The sequence below is a fragment of the Crinia signifera genome, unplaced genomic scaffold (genome assembly GCF_055691185.1).
Source record: "Crinia signifera unplaced genomic scaffold, ASM5569118v1 HAP2_SCAFFOLD_100, whole genome shotgun sequence".
Lineage (NCBI taxonomy): Eukaryota > Metazoa > Chordata > Amphibia > Anura > Myobatrachidae > Crinia > Crinia signifera.
Window position 1 is genome coordinate 370798 of NW_028141994.1, and position 19137 is coordinate 389934.

The window sequence follows — 19137 nt, forward strand, 5'->3', positions numbered from 1 at the left end:
ATTTTACCAAGCCAAGGCAGGAGACACATTCTGAACACGTTTGTTCACTTGACAGAGGAACCAATAACTGTAATATGTGCGAGTTCACTCAACGGAGGAACTATTTACTTTAAAACAACTGTAGCAGGTGCGGCAGGGAGGGATCCCTGTGGCCCCTGACGAGTTTGAAGAAAAATTTAACAGGCAAGACATACATCTCTTTATTTTTCGGGACACAGGGCTAACACTGGGACTTCCTAAAGCAGCCACCTAAGGGTGGGGACATGCCTGTGCCGCAGCCAGTAATCTGTCTAAATGCAGAGTCCTGGGAGGCAATCGTATCAAATGCTTAAAAGCGCCAAAAGGTTTTTGCGGACGACCAAGTCACCGCCTTGCAAAGTTGCTCTGCTGTTTCACCGCCGCTAACAATGCATGACGCACCCACAGACCTCCTGGAATGAGCCCAGACCCCCTTGATAACAGACCTCAGCCATCAGGCAATAGTCTGCTTAGTAGCAGGCCAACCCCTCTACTGAAAACCATAGAGGACTCAGGGCGGGATGTATTAACATACATGTATATACTAACATATGCGGCTAGCATTGCGGTGCAGTGGCGGAGGCCCCCTGCGATACCTGTGATGTGGTTTGCGGGGGGGTTCTCAGTTGCCCATAGGCAGTGATACCCTGCCCTGCGATAACACAGCGGCCGGGGATTAGTACATTTGAAAATGCTGTAAACCGGGGGTTTTACCGCATTTTGATCTTAGTACATCCCGCCCAAAAACAGAGTCCGATTTCATAAGAGCTTTAGTGCGACGCACATTGATGTGCAAAGCACGGACCACATTTACGGAATGCTGCTCAGAAGAGGCACCCGGCCTAAGAAAGGCCAGGACCACAATCTCCTGGTTGACATGAAACTTAAACACCACCTTGGGGAAGTGTGAAGGAACGGTCCCAAGAACCTCTATGTCAGGATGGAAGACCAGGAAAGGAGACGGACAGGACAGAGCCGACAGGTCAGACACCTTCCGGGCCGAAGCAATTGCCAACAGAAAAACGCCCTGGAGAGCCCTAAGAATCAAGGAAAGATCACACGGAGCAACCGGGTGAACAAATGGAGGTTGGATATGCAGGACCCCTGCAAGAAAGTGCGGACATCCTGCAACAAAGCCAACCTCCTGCGGAATAGAATGGAAAGAGCCAAGAAGTTTAACCCTTTTGGTGCTGGAATAGTCGCTCTCATCCCACTGTTAGCCCTGTGGCCCCTGACGTCTCCAGAAGAACACCACACACAACAAATCCCCAGCTGCAGAGACACATTACCCTAATAATCCCTAGTTGCAGTCACATTAACCTGATCAGCGCAAGCTACAGAATTACAGCAACAACCTGATAAGCCCCAGTCGCAGAGACACGGCATTACCCCGATAAGCCCCAGTTGCAGAGACCCATTACCCCGATAAGCCCCAGTTGCACAGACACATTACCCTGATAAGCCCCAGTTGCACAGACACATTACCCTGATAAGCCCCAGTTGCACAGACACATTAGCCTGATAAGCCCCAGTTGCACAGACACATTACCCTGATAAGCCCCAGTTGCACAGACACATTACCCCGATAAGCCCCAGTCGCAGAGACACGGCATTACCAGAAACTGAGAGGGCAGAGATACGAGCCGCAAGCATACAAACATCTGAAGAGGCTTCTACCAAATAACCTGCAGCCTCACGTATGTGTTCCACTAAGAGCAACATATCACTTGCCCCTGGGTCTAGCGAGGAGGCCACCTGGGATGCCCATACCTCCATGGCCCTATTGACCCAACATCCCACTTGTGTTGGACGTTGTAAAAAAACAGCGGCTGAATAAATATTCTTCAGCGTACTCTCTAACCGCCTATCAGACACATCCTTAAGGGTAGAGGCTCCTGGACTGGGGCAACACTGTCTTTTTGGACAAGCGTGATACCGAGGAATCAACAGCAGGTGGCGTCTCACATGACTTCCTAGCATCCTTAGGAAAAGGATAGGCAGTGAAAAATCTCTGAGACACCTGAAACTTTTTGTCTGGGTGTAACCAGGCTTTTTGCAAGTGTTCATCCAGCTCCTCTGAGGCTGGGAAATATGCAGACTGTTTCTGCTTTTTAGCAAACACTGAGGGACGCGCAGCAGGTCTCACCTCCTCTGTGACATTGAGGGTTAACCGGACTGCTTGTATTAAGTCCTCTAAACCCTGAGAGGGGACATCAGTGTCCTGTATAAGCGGAGCATCAGGCTGAGCATCAGGGTCATGAAATTCACCCTCCTCTAGAGCTGGCATGTCATCATCTGTATCATCTAACAGAGGGACCTGAGGAAACATCCTATTAGCAGAAGCCAGTCTAGGGGGAAGGGGTGTAGAGGTGTCTGCATGCAATGCTCTAGACAGACTCTTCACAGCAGAGGTTAATTCTGCCTGCTGATCCCTGGCTGCATCCCTATCTTGTCTGGCCGAAGATAACTCAGAAGCTAGCTGAGAAATCACTGTAGACAACTGGGAAGCCCATACAGGCATATCCTGCCCCGACGTTGAAGGAGTGGGGGCTGGGGATGCAGCACATTAGGGACATAAAATGGCGCCCTCCGCGTGTGGCGCGAATTTATTGCTGCACTTCTTGCACGCAATCTTTTTACCAGCCATCATACACTCAGCAATCTTACACAGAAAGGAGAGAAAGATGGAAATATTGGACAGGAGAGGAGGTATAGAAAAAAGGCAGAGTCTGCCACAAGCCCGATACGCGCACTGTATATAAATATAACTTGTGCCGGCTAAGGGACCTTTTTGGACACAGTCCAAGCTGCCCTGACCTCCTATGTCCCGCTGTGACTCACTGAACCAGGGTCACCGGCACTTCACAGACACCTCGAGGGAGCCGCGGATCACGCTGCTGCTTCAATGGCTGCCGCTCCTACAAAGAAGGAGGAAGCGGAAGTACCAGCATGCCGCGCTCTCGCTCCTCAGTAATGGCGCTGTATTTAAAAGTGCGCTGCCGTGGCTTTTTACACTGAATCCCCCGCTAGCGGGGGATCAGTGCTATACTTACCCCTGCCTTGGCTGTCGGGTGCGGCGTGCTGACTGGTCCTCGAGGCGCGCTGCAAGCAGCGGCGACGGGACCTCAGGATCTGTGGATCCTGCAGCCAGGTACCGGAGGCAAGCTGCATGCAGCTGCGACCGGACCCGCCGACAGCGCCCTGGTCGCAGGCAGGTAGGGACAGGGAGCTACCTGCCTGTCCTCTTGCTGATTGTAGTATCAATTTACATTAAAAATATAAAAAGCTCAGGAGTGAGCCTTGAATGCACCCAGCTCCCGCAGGGCACATGCTAAGACTGCCTAGGAGAGGAAGTAGAAGGGGAGGAGTTAGTCACTGTTAATTTATTCTAAAGTGCCCAAGCTCCCTGTGGTCGCCTTCTATTCCCCACTGTAACTCTCCAGTGTCACCTAGTGGAGGAAAGAGAAATAAAATTTTCTAATTTTGCTCAGAAAAAACAATCTATAGGCTCACCTCGCTGGAGCAGTATCAGGCTTATGGGGGGAAGGATCCATTGATGCGCAGTAACAGCAGACAACTCCACCAGTACACACTGAGACCGCAAACAACTGAATGAACACGCATGGTTTTGCCTGACTTTTATCCCCGGCTGCTTCTCTGCCCCGGAAGTACTCCACAGGTCATCTAGACCTGTTAAATTGCCCCTCATTGAGCCGCCCTCTGGGATCAATATCCGGGACCTCACTTCCGGTACACACGCTCCAGCATGTCCCGCTGTCTCCCTGTGAAACCCAGTCAGCAGGAGACAGGCCGGTAGCTTTCTAGAGCTGGACGCTGGAACGGGGATGTGACTCGCCGCCCTGCGAACCCAGACCTTACTCTGACAGACGGGGAGAGACATCGCCGCTGACAGATGACTTCCTTATGCGCCGCTTCCATGGAGCATCTCCATAAGTGCAGGGTAAAGCTGAAACAGGTCACCCTGCATCTTCTTCTTCCCCCCTGCTTAGGTGAGCCATAAAATAAAATAACACCCTGCCCTGTCTAAACTAATAGGAGACAGGAAAAAAGACATGGAGGAAGGGGAGAAGACTTATGTACCTGAGGTGGGCGGAGCCTATGTGGAAAAAAAATCACCCTGTCTAAGCTGAGGAAAGGGGAAATATCCCTAAGTATGGCTGCCATGGGGATCGTAGAAGAAATATAGGGCCCGACTCCGCAGGCGGATCAGCGTGGTCGTCTATTAGAAGGACCTTCTTAACCGCTGTAATCAGGCCTGGTACATCAAGGCGAGACGGGGGATCCTCTTTATGAGACGGGTGGTCCTCTCTAACACAGGCATCCCCTATGTCAGCGGCGACGTCAATGGCGTCATCGATGGCCTCCTCCACATAGTCATCATCATCTTGATCGTCTTGCTCCTCCTCCTCATCTGAATCATGCATGAGGAGGGGCCAGAGTGCCGCCGGTCTTTTAACTAAAGACCTGCGTCTATCTGCGGGCAAAGAACCCTCCCCCCCTGGGCATCCAATGCTGGGGGGGGGGGGTTGCACCCGCCGCCGATGAGGACAGCACGGGCTGCTGGGGCAGCGCAGCTGAGACTTTATCAACTAGCTGCGCCATCATCTGCACAAGGATGAGGCCCAAGCAGGCTCCTGAGAGGAGGCCATAGGCGTGGGCAGCTTGCACATAGGCCGTCCTGTACATAGTCCAGGGGAGATAGGCCCGCATTACAGGCTGTGCATGACAGCAATGCTGGGGCGTCCCCCTTCTTGGACTTGCCCTTGTTGGGCATAACTACTGTAAGTACAGGAGGGCTAAGTACAAAATGACACCAAATACACTGCAGCAGCTATTTGGTTAATAAGTACACATATACAGCAAGCATACATAGGCATACAATGCAAATAGAAGGCAAATGGCACTAGGCTCTTGCAGCAGCTATGGCTGACTGGAGCACTCAGTAACTGTGACCTGTGTCCCGCAGGAGAGGTACAGGGGGGGACTTGCCCAAGCCTCCTGGCAGTGAAAGAGTGGAACCCCGGGTGGCACTGGAGCTTCTCCGTGTCCCTCCTCACATGCAGACTGGAAGGGATGTCAGTGGCGGGAACTCTCTGTGCGCCAAGCACAATTCCCTGCCTACTGCCCTCTGGGGGAGGGGCTGATGTGGGGGGAGCCACCTCCCCATGCTAGCAAATGACCCCAGGGAAGGTGTCCTCAAAATGGCAGGGATCCGGCGCGCACTGGGCGGCCCCGCATACCAGCGCTGCTGCCCACAAACTAATCTCCCTGGTGGTCCAGCGGGACGGGCGGCGAGCTGGCCGACCACTTGCTAGCACAGCCGGCAGTCACCCCTCGCCGGCTGTGACAGCCACTATGTGCGCCTCGCTGCGCTATGTTCGCACACGCTCCCGGCGGGGAGAGTGTTTTACTCACAGTGCGTCCCGGTTCTTCTGAAGGGGGCACCTGTGGTTCCCGGCGTCTGGCTGTGGCTGCAGGCTCCCCAGTGCCCGGGGGCCGCTGCAGGTCCCCACCTGCGGGTGGCGATGCAGCGCCGGACCCGGGTGTTGGAGCCAGCAGTGCAGGGGTCTATTCAGACCCCCAGCGCTGCTGCTCTGACACTTATAGTGTAAAAAAAAATATTAAAGTTATGGCTGCTATATAGCAGCCCCTCTTTTGGGTGCATCTGGCTCCTGCCAGCACCCTAGAAAAACTAAGGTCCTTGGCCTGGAGGCGGGGTATAGGAGGGGAGGAGCCTGGCTGCCTGGGAGGCAGTTAAAGTTATCTTCTAGGGTGCTGGAGCTCTCTCCCACTCCTATTACCCACTGTAAAGCTGTGGCCCCTCATGTCTCCCGAAGGAGAAAATCCCCAGGCGCACAGACATTACCCTGATAAGCCCGTTTCAGGGTAATGTGACACATTACCCTGATTAGCCCCAGTTGCAGAGACACATTACCCTTATAAGTCCAATCTACAGATACACATTACTCTGATAAGCCCAACCTGCAGATGCACATTACCCTGATAAGCCCAAACAGCAGACACACATTACCCAGATAAGCCCCAATTGCAGAAACATCAGCCCCCCATTATCTTGGCCCATGTGCATGTACTGGATAGCCAGAATGAGGCCCTATCTGTGGCACTGATGACATAGCACACACCTGATCATAGTTGTCCTGGCCGTGGAAAAAGGGCTCCTTCCGGAAGATCATACTGGCCAGCATACAGCCGAGGCTCCACATGTCCAGGCTATAGTCATACATCTGCAGGGGACAGAACAGTAAGGGGAGCAGGGGGTAGGCATGGGTGAAGGGGGTAGGCCGGCCATAGGCAGGAGGGCAGCTTCCACTAACCTGATAATCAACCAACAATTCAGGACCCTTAAAGTAGCGCGAGGCAACGCGCACATTGTACTCCTGTGCCGGATGGTAGAACTCCGCCAAACCCCAATCTATCAACCGAAGCTGGAAGATGGGAGAAATAAGGAGAAGGGTTATGAGGAGCACGCCTACAGTGCAGGAACAGGCATCACATTGTATGTCAGTGTGCTCTATCCCCACACAGTAAGGTCAGGCCACACTCCCAGTACCTTCTTCTGCTGGTGATCAATCATAACATTATGAGGCTTCACATCACGATGCATCACACCCTGACTGTGGCAGTAATCCAGTGCCTGTAGTAACACAAAGGAGGCAATAATGAGATTTATTTCTTACCTGGCAAATCTCTTTCTTCGCGGACATCAGGGACCACAGCGTTACAGTGGGTAGTGGAGTGAGCACCAGCACCCTAGAGGTTAAACTTCTACTGCCTCCCAGGCAGCCGGGCTCCTCCCCTCCTCTACCCCGCCTCCAGGCCAAGGACCTCAGTTTTTTAACAAGCCAAGACAGGAGACAAGAGAGAAGAAAGAGAAGCACCACACAGAACACATTCTGAACACACGCTAGTAACCTCAACAGAGGAACAATATAACATAAGCGTAACTTAACGCAACTTTAAGTAAAGGAAAGCAGGCGCGGTAGGGAGGGATCTATGGGTGGTAACGCGCCTGTGCCACAGCCAACACACTCTGGCCGAAGGCCCAGTCCTGGGAGGCAAACATATTAAAAACGTAAAAACGCAAGAAAGTATCAGCTGACGATGAAGTCGCAGCTCTGCAAATTTGCTCAGCTGTTGCACTGCCCCTAACAGCCCAAGACGCCCCCACAGACCTAGTGGAATGTGCCCGGGTACTTGTGTATTTTGGCGGCGCCCATCGCATCGCATACCATAACACATACGATGGTATGCGATGCGACGCGATATCGTACGATAGTGCACGATGGCATACAATTTTTAAATTGTATGCCATTGTACATGGCATACGATGCGATGCGATTAAACATTGTATAAGCACCCTAATGGGTGCTTATACAATGTTAAGCACCCAAATGGGTGCTTACAATGTTAAATGCACCCCCACGCCACCCCCCACTATAAACGTGAACCCGAAGCGTGGCGAGCCCGCGAGGGGCGGCGGTACGCGTCCTACGACCTTTTCATACCTCCACTATCCACGTCGACGTGGAGTTGAGAATAGAATAGTGTGGCGAGCGCAGCGAGCCCGAAGCGTGGCGAGGGGACGCGGATACCTTCACAGGTAAACGAGTCCCCTCGCGGGCTTCCCAGGTGTCTGCGTCGCCACGGACACCTGTGAAGCCCGCGAGGGGACGCGTATAACTGTGAAAGTATCCGCTGCGCTCGCCACGCTTCGGGCTCGGTGGCTCGCTGCGCTCGCCACACTATTCTATTCTCAACTCCACGCCGACGTGGATAGTGGGGGTATGAAAAGGTCGTAGGACGCGTACCGCCGCCCCTAGCGGGCTCGCTGCGCTCGCCACGCTTCGGGTTGACGTTTATAGTGGGGGGTGGCGTGGGGGTGCATTTAACATTGTAAGCACCCATTTGGGTGCTCAAAAGCACCCTTTAGGGTGCTTATATGATTTTTGGTCGTATAGGGGGTCAAAATCGCGTCGCATCGCATGCCATCGGGTGCATGGCATGCGATGCGATCTGTTCGACGTATGACGGACATCAGGGGCGCCGCCAAAATACACAAGTACCTGTGCCCGGCTACCAGCCGGAACCGGAAGAGGGGCGCCCAGGTATGAATGCCTGATGACAGAATGAATCCAGCGGGCAATAGTTTGTTTAGTGGCCGGCCATCCTCTCTTCTGGAAGCCATACAGCACAAAAAGAGAGTCTGACTTGCGAAAAGACCGAGAGCGGTGCACGTAGATGCGCAACGCCCGGACAACATCCAAGGAGGGCGGATCCGGAGACGCATCTGACCCCTGAAAGGCTGGAACCACAATTTCCTGGTTGACATGGAAACTGGACACCACCTTCGGTAGGTGAGAAGGGACGGTGCGAAGAACTGCCCGGTCAGAATGCAAGACCAGGAAAGGGGACATACAAGACAGAGCAGACAGATCCGACACCCTCCGGGCTGATGCTATGGCCAATAAGAAAACCGTTTTCCAGGTGAGTCAACATAGGTCCACGGACCGCAAAGGCTCAAAAGGTGGTTTCTGAAGTGCAGATAGCCCTTAGTTCAAGGACATTGATCTGGAGCTTGGCCTCCGAGGCAGACCAAAGGCCTTGGAACGACCTCTGGCAAGTGCCCGCTCCCCAACCATGGAGACTGGCATCCGTGGTGAGGAGGGTCCATTGGTGGATCCAGAATGGCCGTCCCATCATGAGGTTCCAGTCCACCATGAGAGAGACGGGCTGTCAGCGATAAAGTTATCACCTGAGATCGGAGAGAAAGGTAGGATCCCGACCACTTGGAGAGGATCTCCTTCTGAAGGGTGCGGGAGTGGAACTGGGCATATTCCGCCATGTTGAAGGCCAACACCATGGAACCCAGTACCTTCATGCAAGCATGCATGGACAGCCGTCGAGGAGAGAGGAGCCGATGAATTCGGGACTGCAGAGTCCGACGACGGTCCACCGGCAGGTAGATCGTCTGATGGATGGTATCCAACCTGGCTCCCAGATGAACCATCGACTGGGCCGGAAGTATTGAAGACTTGTCCCAATTGATGATCCAGCCATGGCGTTCCAGGAGCTGTATCACCATAGTCAGGTGGTCCCGGAGAAGGTCTGCAGAATGCGCCAGAATCAACAGGTCGTCCAGATACGGGAGTATCCGGATACCCTGGCTGCGCAGACTGCTGCCCATCACTTTTGTGAATACAAGGGGGCAGTGGATAGACCAAATGACAGGGCCCGGAAATGAAAATGCCAGTCCTGGATGGCAAATCGCAGGAACCGTTGATGTTCCGGACGGCTGGGGACGAGCAAATACGCATCTTGTGTGTCCAAGGGAGGCTGAAGGACAAAGACAATGGAGCGTAGGGTTTCCATCCTGAACTTGGGTACACGTACAAACTTGTTGTGCTCCTTCAAGTTGAGGATGTGCCTGTAGGAACAGTTTGGTTTCCTGGATGAGGCTGGCGTAAAACCCCGAACCCCTTTGGGCCAAAGGAACGGGTATGATGACTCCAGTTTGGAGCAAACGTTAAACTGATTGTTCTAACGCTCTGCGCTTTTCCAGGTCTGATGGGAGACTCGTGGATAAGAACGATCTCGGTCGGCGATGCCAAAAAGTTAAGGAGTAGCTCCGAGAGACCACCTCCTGAACCCAAGCGTCTGTGGTGGATTACCCAACAGACAACCGCCCACCTTGGGATTTCCCAGGTGGGGGCCCACCCCGTCATGCGGAAGGCTTGGGGTCGGGGCGTCTGGTGGCCCAGGGATGCCAGCCTCTAGGACTGGGGAGGTCTGGAGGAGAAGGCCTGTCTCCTACCACGGCCCTGGAAACAAAAGGACTGAAAAGTAGCTTGGGGCCGGGGTGGATGGTAGGAAGGCAGTTTTTGAAGCTGCCACTGTAGCAACCATTTTATCCAGTTCAGGACCGAATAAGAGGGAACACTCAAAAGGAAGAGCCTCCAAAGCCTTCTTTGAGTTAGTGGCAGCCTTCCAGGAATGCAGCCATAGGGATCTGCGAGCGGCCACAGCCGAAGCCGCCACCCTAGATGAGACAGTAGCGGAATTAAGAGCTGCCTCGTCTAAGTAGAGGGCCACCTGATTTATCAACTCTATAGTAGGCAGCAGAGTTTCTGCTGGGGCCCCCTCAGACACCCCAGCTGCCAGGACAGCAGTCCATTTAGTTAGGGCCATAACCACCCAGGCTGATGCCAGGGCAGGCAGGCCTGCTGCCCCAGCCATGGTTTAAATAAGCTTAAGGAAGTTTTCCAACTTCCGGTCCGCTTGGTCTTTAAGAGACGCTGTAGGAATGGGCAACAGAGAGGCTTTTACCAGTTTTGCCACATGAGCGTCTACCTTGGGGGCTGTCTCCCAGGGGGTCCTATCCTTCTGGGGGAGAGGATAGAGGGAGGACAAGCATTTGTGAATGACAAACCTCCTATTGGGAACCTCCCAAGCCTCCCTAATGGTTCTGTCAAGGTTATCCGACTTGGAAAACAAAACCAAGGTGCATTTAGGGTGCATAAATATAGTGCCCAAATCCGCAGGCGGATCAGCGTGGTCATCTAATAGAAGGACCTTCTTAACCTCTGTAACCAGGCCTGGCACATCAAGACAGGGGGGGTCCTCTCTAACGCAGGCGTCCCCTTCGTCAATGGCGTCATTGACGGCCTCCTCCACATAATCGTCATCCTGATCCTCCTCATCCGTATCATGCAGGAGGAGGGGCCAGAGTGGCGCAGGTTTTTTTAACTAAAGACCTGCGTCTATCTGCGGGCAATGAACCCTCCCCCTGGGCATCCAATGCTGGGGGGGCTACACCCACTGCCGATGAGGACAGCACGGGCTGCCGGGGCAGCGCAGCTGAGACTTTATCCACCAGCTGCACAATCATCTGCACAAGGGATGAGGCCCAAGCAGGCTCCCGAGAGGAGGCCGTAGGCGTGGGCAGCACCTGCGCATTGTAGCAGCTTGCGCATAAGCCGTCCTGTACATAGTCCACGGGAGATAGGCCCACATTACAGGCCGTGCATGACAGCAATGCTGGAAGCTCCCCCCTTTTGGACTTGCCCTTGTTGGGCATAATTACTGTAAATACAGGAGGGCAGAGTACAATAAGACCCCAAATACACTGTTCAGCAGTCAATGGGTTAATAAGGTACACAGAATACAGCAAGCATACATAGGCATACAATGCAATGAAAAGCAAATGTTCTTGCAGCAGCTATGGCTGGATGGAGCACTAAGAAACCGTGACCTGTGTCCCGCAGGAGAGGTACATGGGGGACTTGCCCAAGCCTCCTGGCAGTGAAGGAGTAGAACTCCGGGCGGCAAGGAGCTCCTCCGTGTCCCTCCTCACGTGCAGCCAGGAAGGGATGTCAGTGGCAGGAACTCTCTGTGCACCAAACACAGTTCCCTGCCTACTGTCTCCAGGGGAGGGGCTGATGTGGGGGAGCCACCTCCCCCTGCTAACAAATGACCACCAGGGATTTGAGTACTCATGCAGCGACGGTAAAATGGCGGGGATCCGGCGCGCGCTGGGCGGCCCCGCATACCGGCGCTGCTGCCCACAAACAAGGTACCCTGGTGGTCCAGCGGGACAGACGGCGAACCGGCTGACCGCTTGCTAGCCCAGCCGGCGGTCACCCCTCGTCGGCTGTAACAGCCGCTTTGTGCGCCTCGCTGCGCTATCGCTTACGCGCTCCCGGCGGGGAGCGTGTTACTCACTGTTGTGGTCCCCGGCGTCCGGTGGTGGCTGAAGGCTCCCCAGCACCTGGGGGCAGCTGCAGGTCCCCACCTGAGTGGCGATGCAGCGCCGAACCCAGGTGATGGAGCCAGCAGCGCAGGGGTCTGTACAGACCCCCAGTACTGCTGCTCTGTCACTGACAGGGTCAGTGTAAAAGAAGATGATAAAAAAAAAAAAAGAAGTTTGTCTGCTAAAACATCAGCCCCTCTAGTGGGTGCATCTGGCTCCTGTCAGCACCCGAAAAAACTGAGGTCTTTGGCCTGGAGGCAGGGTAGAGGAGGGGAGGAGCCCGACTGCCTGGGAGGCAGTTGAAGTTTAACCTCTAGGGTGCTAGTGCTCACTCCCACTCCACTACCCACTAACGCTGTGGCCCCTGATGTCTCCCGAAGGAGAAATATCTGTATCAGTCACAGGGTCACACGGGACTGCACAGGGACACACAGAGCGGTAATGTCAGAGGAACTCACCTTCAGTAGCTCATACATGTAATAACGAATGTCGTAGTCCGACAGGATCTGATACAACTGCTGCATGAATAGAGAATATATACATTACTAGTACCCACCTGCTAGTGCCCAACATTCACACCCACACAGAGACCCTAGCACCCACCCACAAGTCACAGTGCCTGACATTGACTCCCACACACAGACCCCAGCACCCACCCGACAGTGCCCGAGATTCACAGCCACACACCGAACCCAGCACCGACTTGCTAATGCCCAACATTCACACCCCAGCACCCACCCGCCAGTGCCTGACATTGACACCCACACACAGACCCCAGCACCCACCCGCCAGTGCCCGAAATTCACACCCACACACAGACCCCAGCACCCACCCGCCAGTGCCCGACATTCACACCCCAGCACCCACCCGCCAGTGCCTGACATTGACACCCACACACAGACCCCAGAACCCACCCGCCAGTGCCTGACATTCACACCCACACACAGACCCCAGCACCGACCTGCTAATGCCCAACATTCACACCCCAGCACCCACCCGTCAGTGCCCGACATTGACACCCACACACAGACCCTAGCACCCACCAGTGCCCGACATTCACATCCACACACAGACCCCAGCACCCACCCGCCAGTGCCTGACATCCACACCCACACACAGACCCCCAGCACCGACCTGCTAATGCCCAACATTCACACCCCAGCACTCACTCACTAGTGCCCGACATTCACACCCACACAGACCCCAGCACCCACCCGCCAGTGCCCGACATTCAAACCCACACACAGACCCCAGTACCTACCTGCCAGTGCCCAACATTCACACCTACAGACCCCAGCACCCAACTGCTAGTGCCCAACATTCATACCTACAGACCCCAGCACCCACCTGCTAGTGCCCAACATTCACACCCCAGCACCCACCCGCCAGTGCCAGACATTCACACCCACACACAGACCCCAGCACCCACCCACCAGTGCCCGACATTCACACGCACACACAAAGCACAGCACCCATCCGCCAGTGCCCAACATTCACACCCCAGCACCCACCCGCCAGTGCCAGACATTCACACCCACACCCCAGCACCCACCCACCAGTGCCTGACATTCACACCCACACACAGACCCCAGCACCCACCCGCCAGTGCCCGACATTCACACCCACACACAGACCCCAGCACCCACCCGCCAGTGCCCGATATTCAAACCCACACACAGACCCCAGCACACACCCGCCAGTGCCCGACATTCACACACAGACCCCAGCACCCACCCGCCAGTGCCCAACATTCACACCCACCCGCCAGTGCCCGACATTCACACACAGACCCCAGCACCCACCCGCCAGTGCCCAACATTCACACACAGACCCCAGCACCCACCCGCCAGTGCCCTACATTCACACCCACACACAGATCCCAGCACCCACCCGCCAGTGCCCAACATTCACACCCACACACAGATCCCAGCACCCACACACAGATCCCAGCACCCACCCGCCAGTGCCCAACATTCACACACAGACCCCAGCACCCACCCGCCAGTGCCCTACATTCACACCCACACACAGACCCCAGCACCAACCCGCTAGTGCTCGGCATTCACACCCACAGACCCCAGCACCCACCTGCTAGTGCCCAACATTCACACCCCAGCACCCGACATTCACACCCACAGACCCCAGCACCCACCCGCCAGTGCCTGACATTCACAACTACACACAGACCCCAGCACCCACCTGCCAGTGCCTGACATTCACAACCACACACAGACCCCAGCACCCGCCAGTGCCCGATATTCAAACCCACATACAGACCCCAGCACCCACCCGCCAGTGCCCGACATTCACACCCACACACAGACCCCAGCACCCACCCGCCAGTGCCCGATATTCAAACCCACACACAGACCCCAGCACACACCCGCCAGTGCCCGACATTCACACACAGACCCCAGCACCCACCCGCCAGTGCCCAACATTCACACCCACCCGCCAGTGCCCGACATTCACACACAGACCCCAGCACCCACCCGCCAGTGCCCAACATTCACACACAGACCCCAGCACCCACCCGCCAGTGCCCGACATTCACACCCACCCGCCAGTGCCCGACATTCACACACAGACCCCAGCACCAACCCACCAGTTCCCAACATTCACACACAGACCCCAGCACCCACCCGCCAGTGCCCTACATTCACACACACACACACACACACACAGACCCCAGCACCGACCCGCTAGTGCTCGACATTCACACCCACACACAGACCCCAGCACCGACCTGCTAATGCCCAACATTCACACCCCAGCACCCACCTGCCAGTGCCTGACATTCACAACCACACAGACCCCAGCACCCACCCGCCAGTGCCTGACATTCACAACCACACAGACCCCAGCATCCACCTGCCAGTGCCCGACATTCACACACAGACCCCAGCACCCACCCGCCAGTGCCCTACATTCACACACACACAGACCCCAGCACCGACCCGCTAGGGCTCGACATTCACACCCACACACAGACACCAGCACGGACCTGCTAATGCCCAACATTCACACCCCAGCACCCACCCGCCAGTGCCCGACATTCACACCCACACACAGATCCCTCCTGCTAGTGCCCAACATTCACACCCCAGCATCCACCCACCAGTGCACGACATTCACATCCACGCACAGACCCCTCCTGCTAGTGCCCAACATTCACACCCCAGCACCCACCCACCAGTGCTTGACATTCACACCCACACACAGACCCCAGCATCCGTCCGCCAGTGCCCGACATTCAAACCCAGACGCCAGCACCCTCCTGCTAGTGCCCAACATTCACACTCCAGCACCCGACATTCACACCCACAGACCCCAGCACCCACCCGCCAGTGCCCTACATTCACAACCACACACAGACCCCAGCACCCACCCGCCAGGGCCCGACATTCACACCCACATAGACCCCAGCTCCCACCCGCCAGTGCCTGACATTCACACCCACACACAGATCCCAGCACCCACCCGCCAGTGACCGACATTCACACCCACACACAGACCCCAGCACCCACCAGCCAGACTTACCTTGAAGTCTGTATTATTGATGTATTCAAACACTAGAGCCGGAGTCTTTGACTGTGAAATGAACAGAAAGTGTCACATTTAGTAAGCTCCAATTAAGAAAAAACAAACAAACACAGGGCACGCCAATCCCCAGATCATGCCCCGGGGACACAGGGCGCGCCAATCCCCAGACCGTGCCCCGGGGACACAGGGCGCGCCAATCCCCAGACCGTGCCCCGGGGACACAGGGCGCGCCAATCCCCAGACCGTGCCCCGGGGACACAGGGCGCGCCAATCCCCAGACCGTGCCCCGGGGACACAGGGCGCGCCAATCCCCAGACCGTGCCCCGGGGACACAGGGCGCGCCAATCCCCAGACCGTGCCCCGGGGACACAGGGCGCGCCAATCCCCAGACCGTGCCCCGGGGACACAGGGCACGCCAATCCCCAGACCGTGCCCCGGGGACACCGGGCGCGCCAATCCCCAGACCGTGCCCCGGGGACACAGGGCGCGCCAATCCCCAGACCGTGCCCCGGGGACACAGGGCGCGCCAATCCCCAGACCGTGCCCCGGGGACACAGGGCGCGCCAATCCCCAGACCGTGCCCCGGGGACACAGGGCGCGCCAATCCCCAGACCGTGCCCCGGGGACAAGGGGCGCGCCAATCCCCAGACCGTGCCCCGGGGACACAGGGCGCGCCAATCCCCAGACCGTGCCCCGGGGACACAGGGCGCGCCAATCCCCAGACCGTGCCCCGGGGACACAGGGCGCGCCAATCCCCAGACCGTGCCCCGGGGACACAGGGCGCGCCAATCCCCAGACCGTGCCCCGGGGACACAGGGCGCGCCAATCCCCAGACCGTGCCCCGGGGACACAGGGCGCGCCAATCCCCAGACCGTGCCCCGGGGACACAGGGCGCGCCAATCCCCAGACCGTGCCCCGGGGACACAGGGCGCGCCAATCCCCAGACCGTGCCCCGGGGACACAGGGCGCGCCAATCCCCAGACCGTGCCCCGGGGACACAGTCCCCAGACTGACTCCGGGGACACAGGGCACACAGTCCCCAGACCGCCTCCGGGGACACAGGGCACACAGTCCCCAGACCGTCTCCGGGGACACAGAGCACACAGTCCCCAGACCGTCTCCGGGGACACAGAACACACAGTCCTCACATCCTGCAGCTCTTACCACAGGGTCCTTAATAGTATCGAGGAGCCGGATGATGTTTGTGCCACCACGAAGGTTTTCCAAGATCTTCACCTCACGCTTTATTTTTTTCTTCTTCACCGGCTACAAAAATAACATTTACTTTATTTAATTTTGGGAAGGGGGGGGGGGGGGTGGGATGAGATTGGGGAGGCGGAAGATGTCAGAAGATGTCAGCAGTAGAAAGAAAGAAGTAATAATGCCACTGTATAGGTCAGTGGTGGCCAACCCGTGGCTCTCGAGCCTCATGCGGCTCTCCCCCTTGTAAAGTGAAGCTGGCCATACATCAGAAAGATATTGTACCCAATCATACAATCTCAATTGATTGTAAGATGGATTGTATGCAGATTGTGTGCACATCTTGTGTACAAAATCATACAATCAATCATAAGATGGATTGTATGACTGATTGTATGATGGATTGTATGCAGATTGTGTGCACATCTTGTGTACAAAATCATGCAGCAGATGGATTGTATGACTGATCATATGATCGATTGTGTGTAGATTGTGTGTCCAAAAACCACCAAGGACTGCTGGGGATTTCAAGGGAAATTGTACACAATCATGAGTGCAATCGATCTTAAGATCAATCTTTCTGATGTATGGCCAGCTTGAGGCTCCTGCTCCCACTGCTGCCTGCCGCCCGTCCCAGTCCCCCCTGCTGCCGGTTCCCTGAATCCCCTCTCCTTCTGAGGGGAGGAGAGCACGCATTGCGCATCTCTCCTACACCTTACTGTGCATCCTTGTGACTAGGCCGTCTGCCAATCAGAGCTTGCGTGCCAGCAGCCAATCAGGAGCCGGCCAGCGAGCTTTGATTGGTGGACAGCCCAGTCACAGGAAAGTGAGGGGGAAGGAGATGCGCGGTGTGCTGTGCTCTCCTCCCATCAGTGACATGACAGGAGGACTGCAGGGGGACACCAGACTGTCCTCTCTCCGCCCGGCAGCAGCAGCAACAACGGTGAGTGCTGCTGCTGGGAAATTTGCACTGTGGGGGCATAGCAGTTTGTGGCACTGTGGGGGCATACCAGCTTTCTGGCACCATAGGGGCATACCCGGCACCGTGTGGTGCATACCTGGCATCGTGGGGGGCATATGTGTATCTGGCACTATTGGGGGCATATGTATATATGGCACTGCACTATTGGAGGCATATTTGTATCACACCCACCCAAGGGGTCAAAATAAACTACGCCCCTTTTTTTGGCGCATGCGCCTTCGGCGCACGCATGATGTCGGCTCTTTAGCTTGACTACCGATATTTTTCGGCTCTTTACCTCTGACCGGTTGGCCACCCCTGGTATAGGTCATTGGTACGACCTCACCTAGAGTATTGTGTTCAGTTCAGGAGGCCATATCTCCAGAAGGATATAAATACATTAGAGACTGTACAAAGAAGAGCAACTAAAATGGTGCATGGCCTACATCACAAAACGTACCAGAAAAGACTAAAAGATCTTAATATGTATACTTTAGAGCAGAGAAGGGAAAGGGGGGACATGATAGAAACTTTCAAATATATCAAGGGCTTTAACAAGGTACAGGTGGGAGACATTCTTCACAGGAAGAGGAGCAACAGAACACTGAAACTAGAGGGAGGAAGATTCAGGGGAAATGTGAGGAAGAATTTTTTCACAGAAAGAGTAGTAGATAAGTGGAATAGCCTCCCAACAGAGGTGGTAGACACAAATACAGTAGTACAATTTAAACATGCTTGGGATAAGCATATTGATATCCTTACAAAAAAATAAGGATCAAATATGGTTTGAGGTAACATGTTTAAAAAAAGGGGCAGACTAGATGGGCCAAGTGGTTCTTATCTGCCTTCAAATTCTATGTTTCTATGTTTAAAGTGCCGGGGAGAGTGGAGGGGGTACAGATGATGCAGCACTCAGGGAGGGGGGTAGAATGTGCAGAGCTCAGGGAGGGAGAGGGCAGGAGGCGTAACACATTGGGATGAGGCGGCAGATGGTGCATGTTCCTGCTAGGCTGTTTTTTCGGTACTTGTTTAGTTTCACGGTGGCCGATATATCTGATGCGATTTTTTACCTGTTCATAACCCCATTATGCGCTCGCCACACTATATAAAATCAACTCCATGCGTAGTGGATAGTGGGGTTATGAACAGGTAAAAAAAATCACATCGGATCGCATCCGATATATCGGCCGCCATGAAACTAAACAAGTACCATTTTTTCTTTCTGCCCCTACCCTGCCCAGTTCCTAGAAGGAACACTATGCAGAGCCCAGAGTGCATGGAGGTGGTCAGCTAGTGCAGCACCAAGGGAGGGAGAAAGCAGATGGCACAGCGGGTAGTAAGTGAAGCATCTGGGGGGCAGTAGGTGCAGCGCCCAGAAGGTTGTAACACATAGGGGGCAGGAGGTGAATTACGTGGGGGTGTCTGGGGAGAAAGAGGGGTAGGCGTAGCAACAGGGTGTGAGGGGGTAGAGGATGGGGAGCTGGTCACCTTGAGGATCTTAACCACAACCCTCTCATTGTTTGTGATGTTTATAGCTTCGAACACCTCGCTGTACTTGCCACGTCCCAGCTTTCTCACCAGCTGATAGTCCTCCTGGTTCCTATGGAGACAGTGCAAAGCATCAGGT

At 55.3% G+C, this 19137-nt stretch overlaps 1 protein-coding gene across 1 annotated transcript in view; it reads right to left on the bottom strand.

Moving 5' to 3' along the window:
- Positions 1–19137, bottom strand: part of CSNK2A2 (casein kinase 2 alpha 2) — a 30222-nt gene that overhangs the window by 8617 nt on the left and 2468 nt on the right. Inside the window, exons 2-8 of the mRNA XM_083167887.1 lie at positions 18999–19110; positions 16514–16615; positions 15347–15397; positions 12265–12324; positions 6611–6694; positions 6375–6485; positions 6183–6284 (exon numbers count right to left, since the gene is read on the bottom strand). Coding sequence (XP_083024013.1) covers positions 6183–6284; positions 6375–6485; positions 6611–6694; positions 12265–12324; positions 15347–15397; positions 16514–16615; positions 18999–19110 — 622 coding nt within the window. The remainder of the gene's footprint in view (positions 1–6182; positions 6285–6374; positions 6486–6610; positions 6695–12264; positions 12325–15346; positions 15398–16513; positions 16616–18998; positions 19111–19137) is intronic.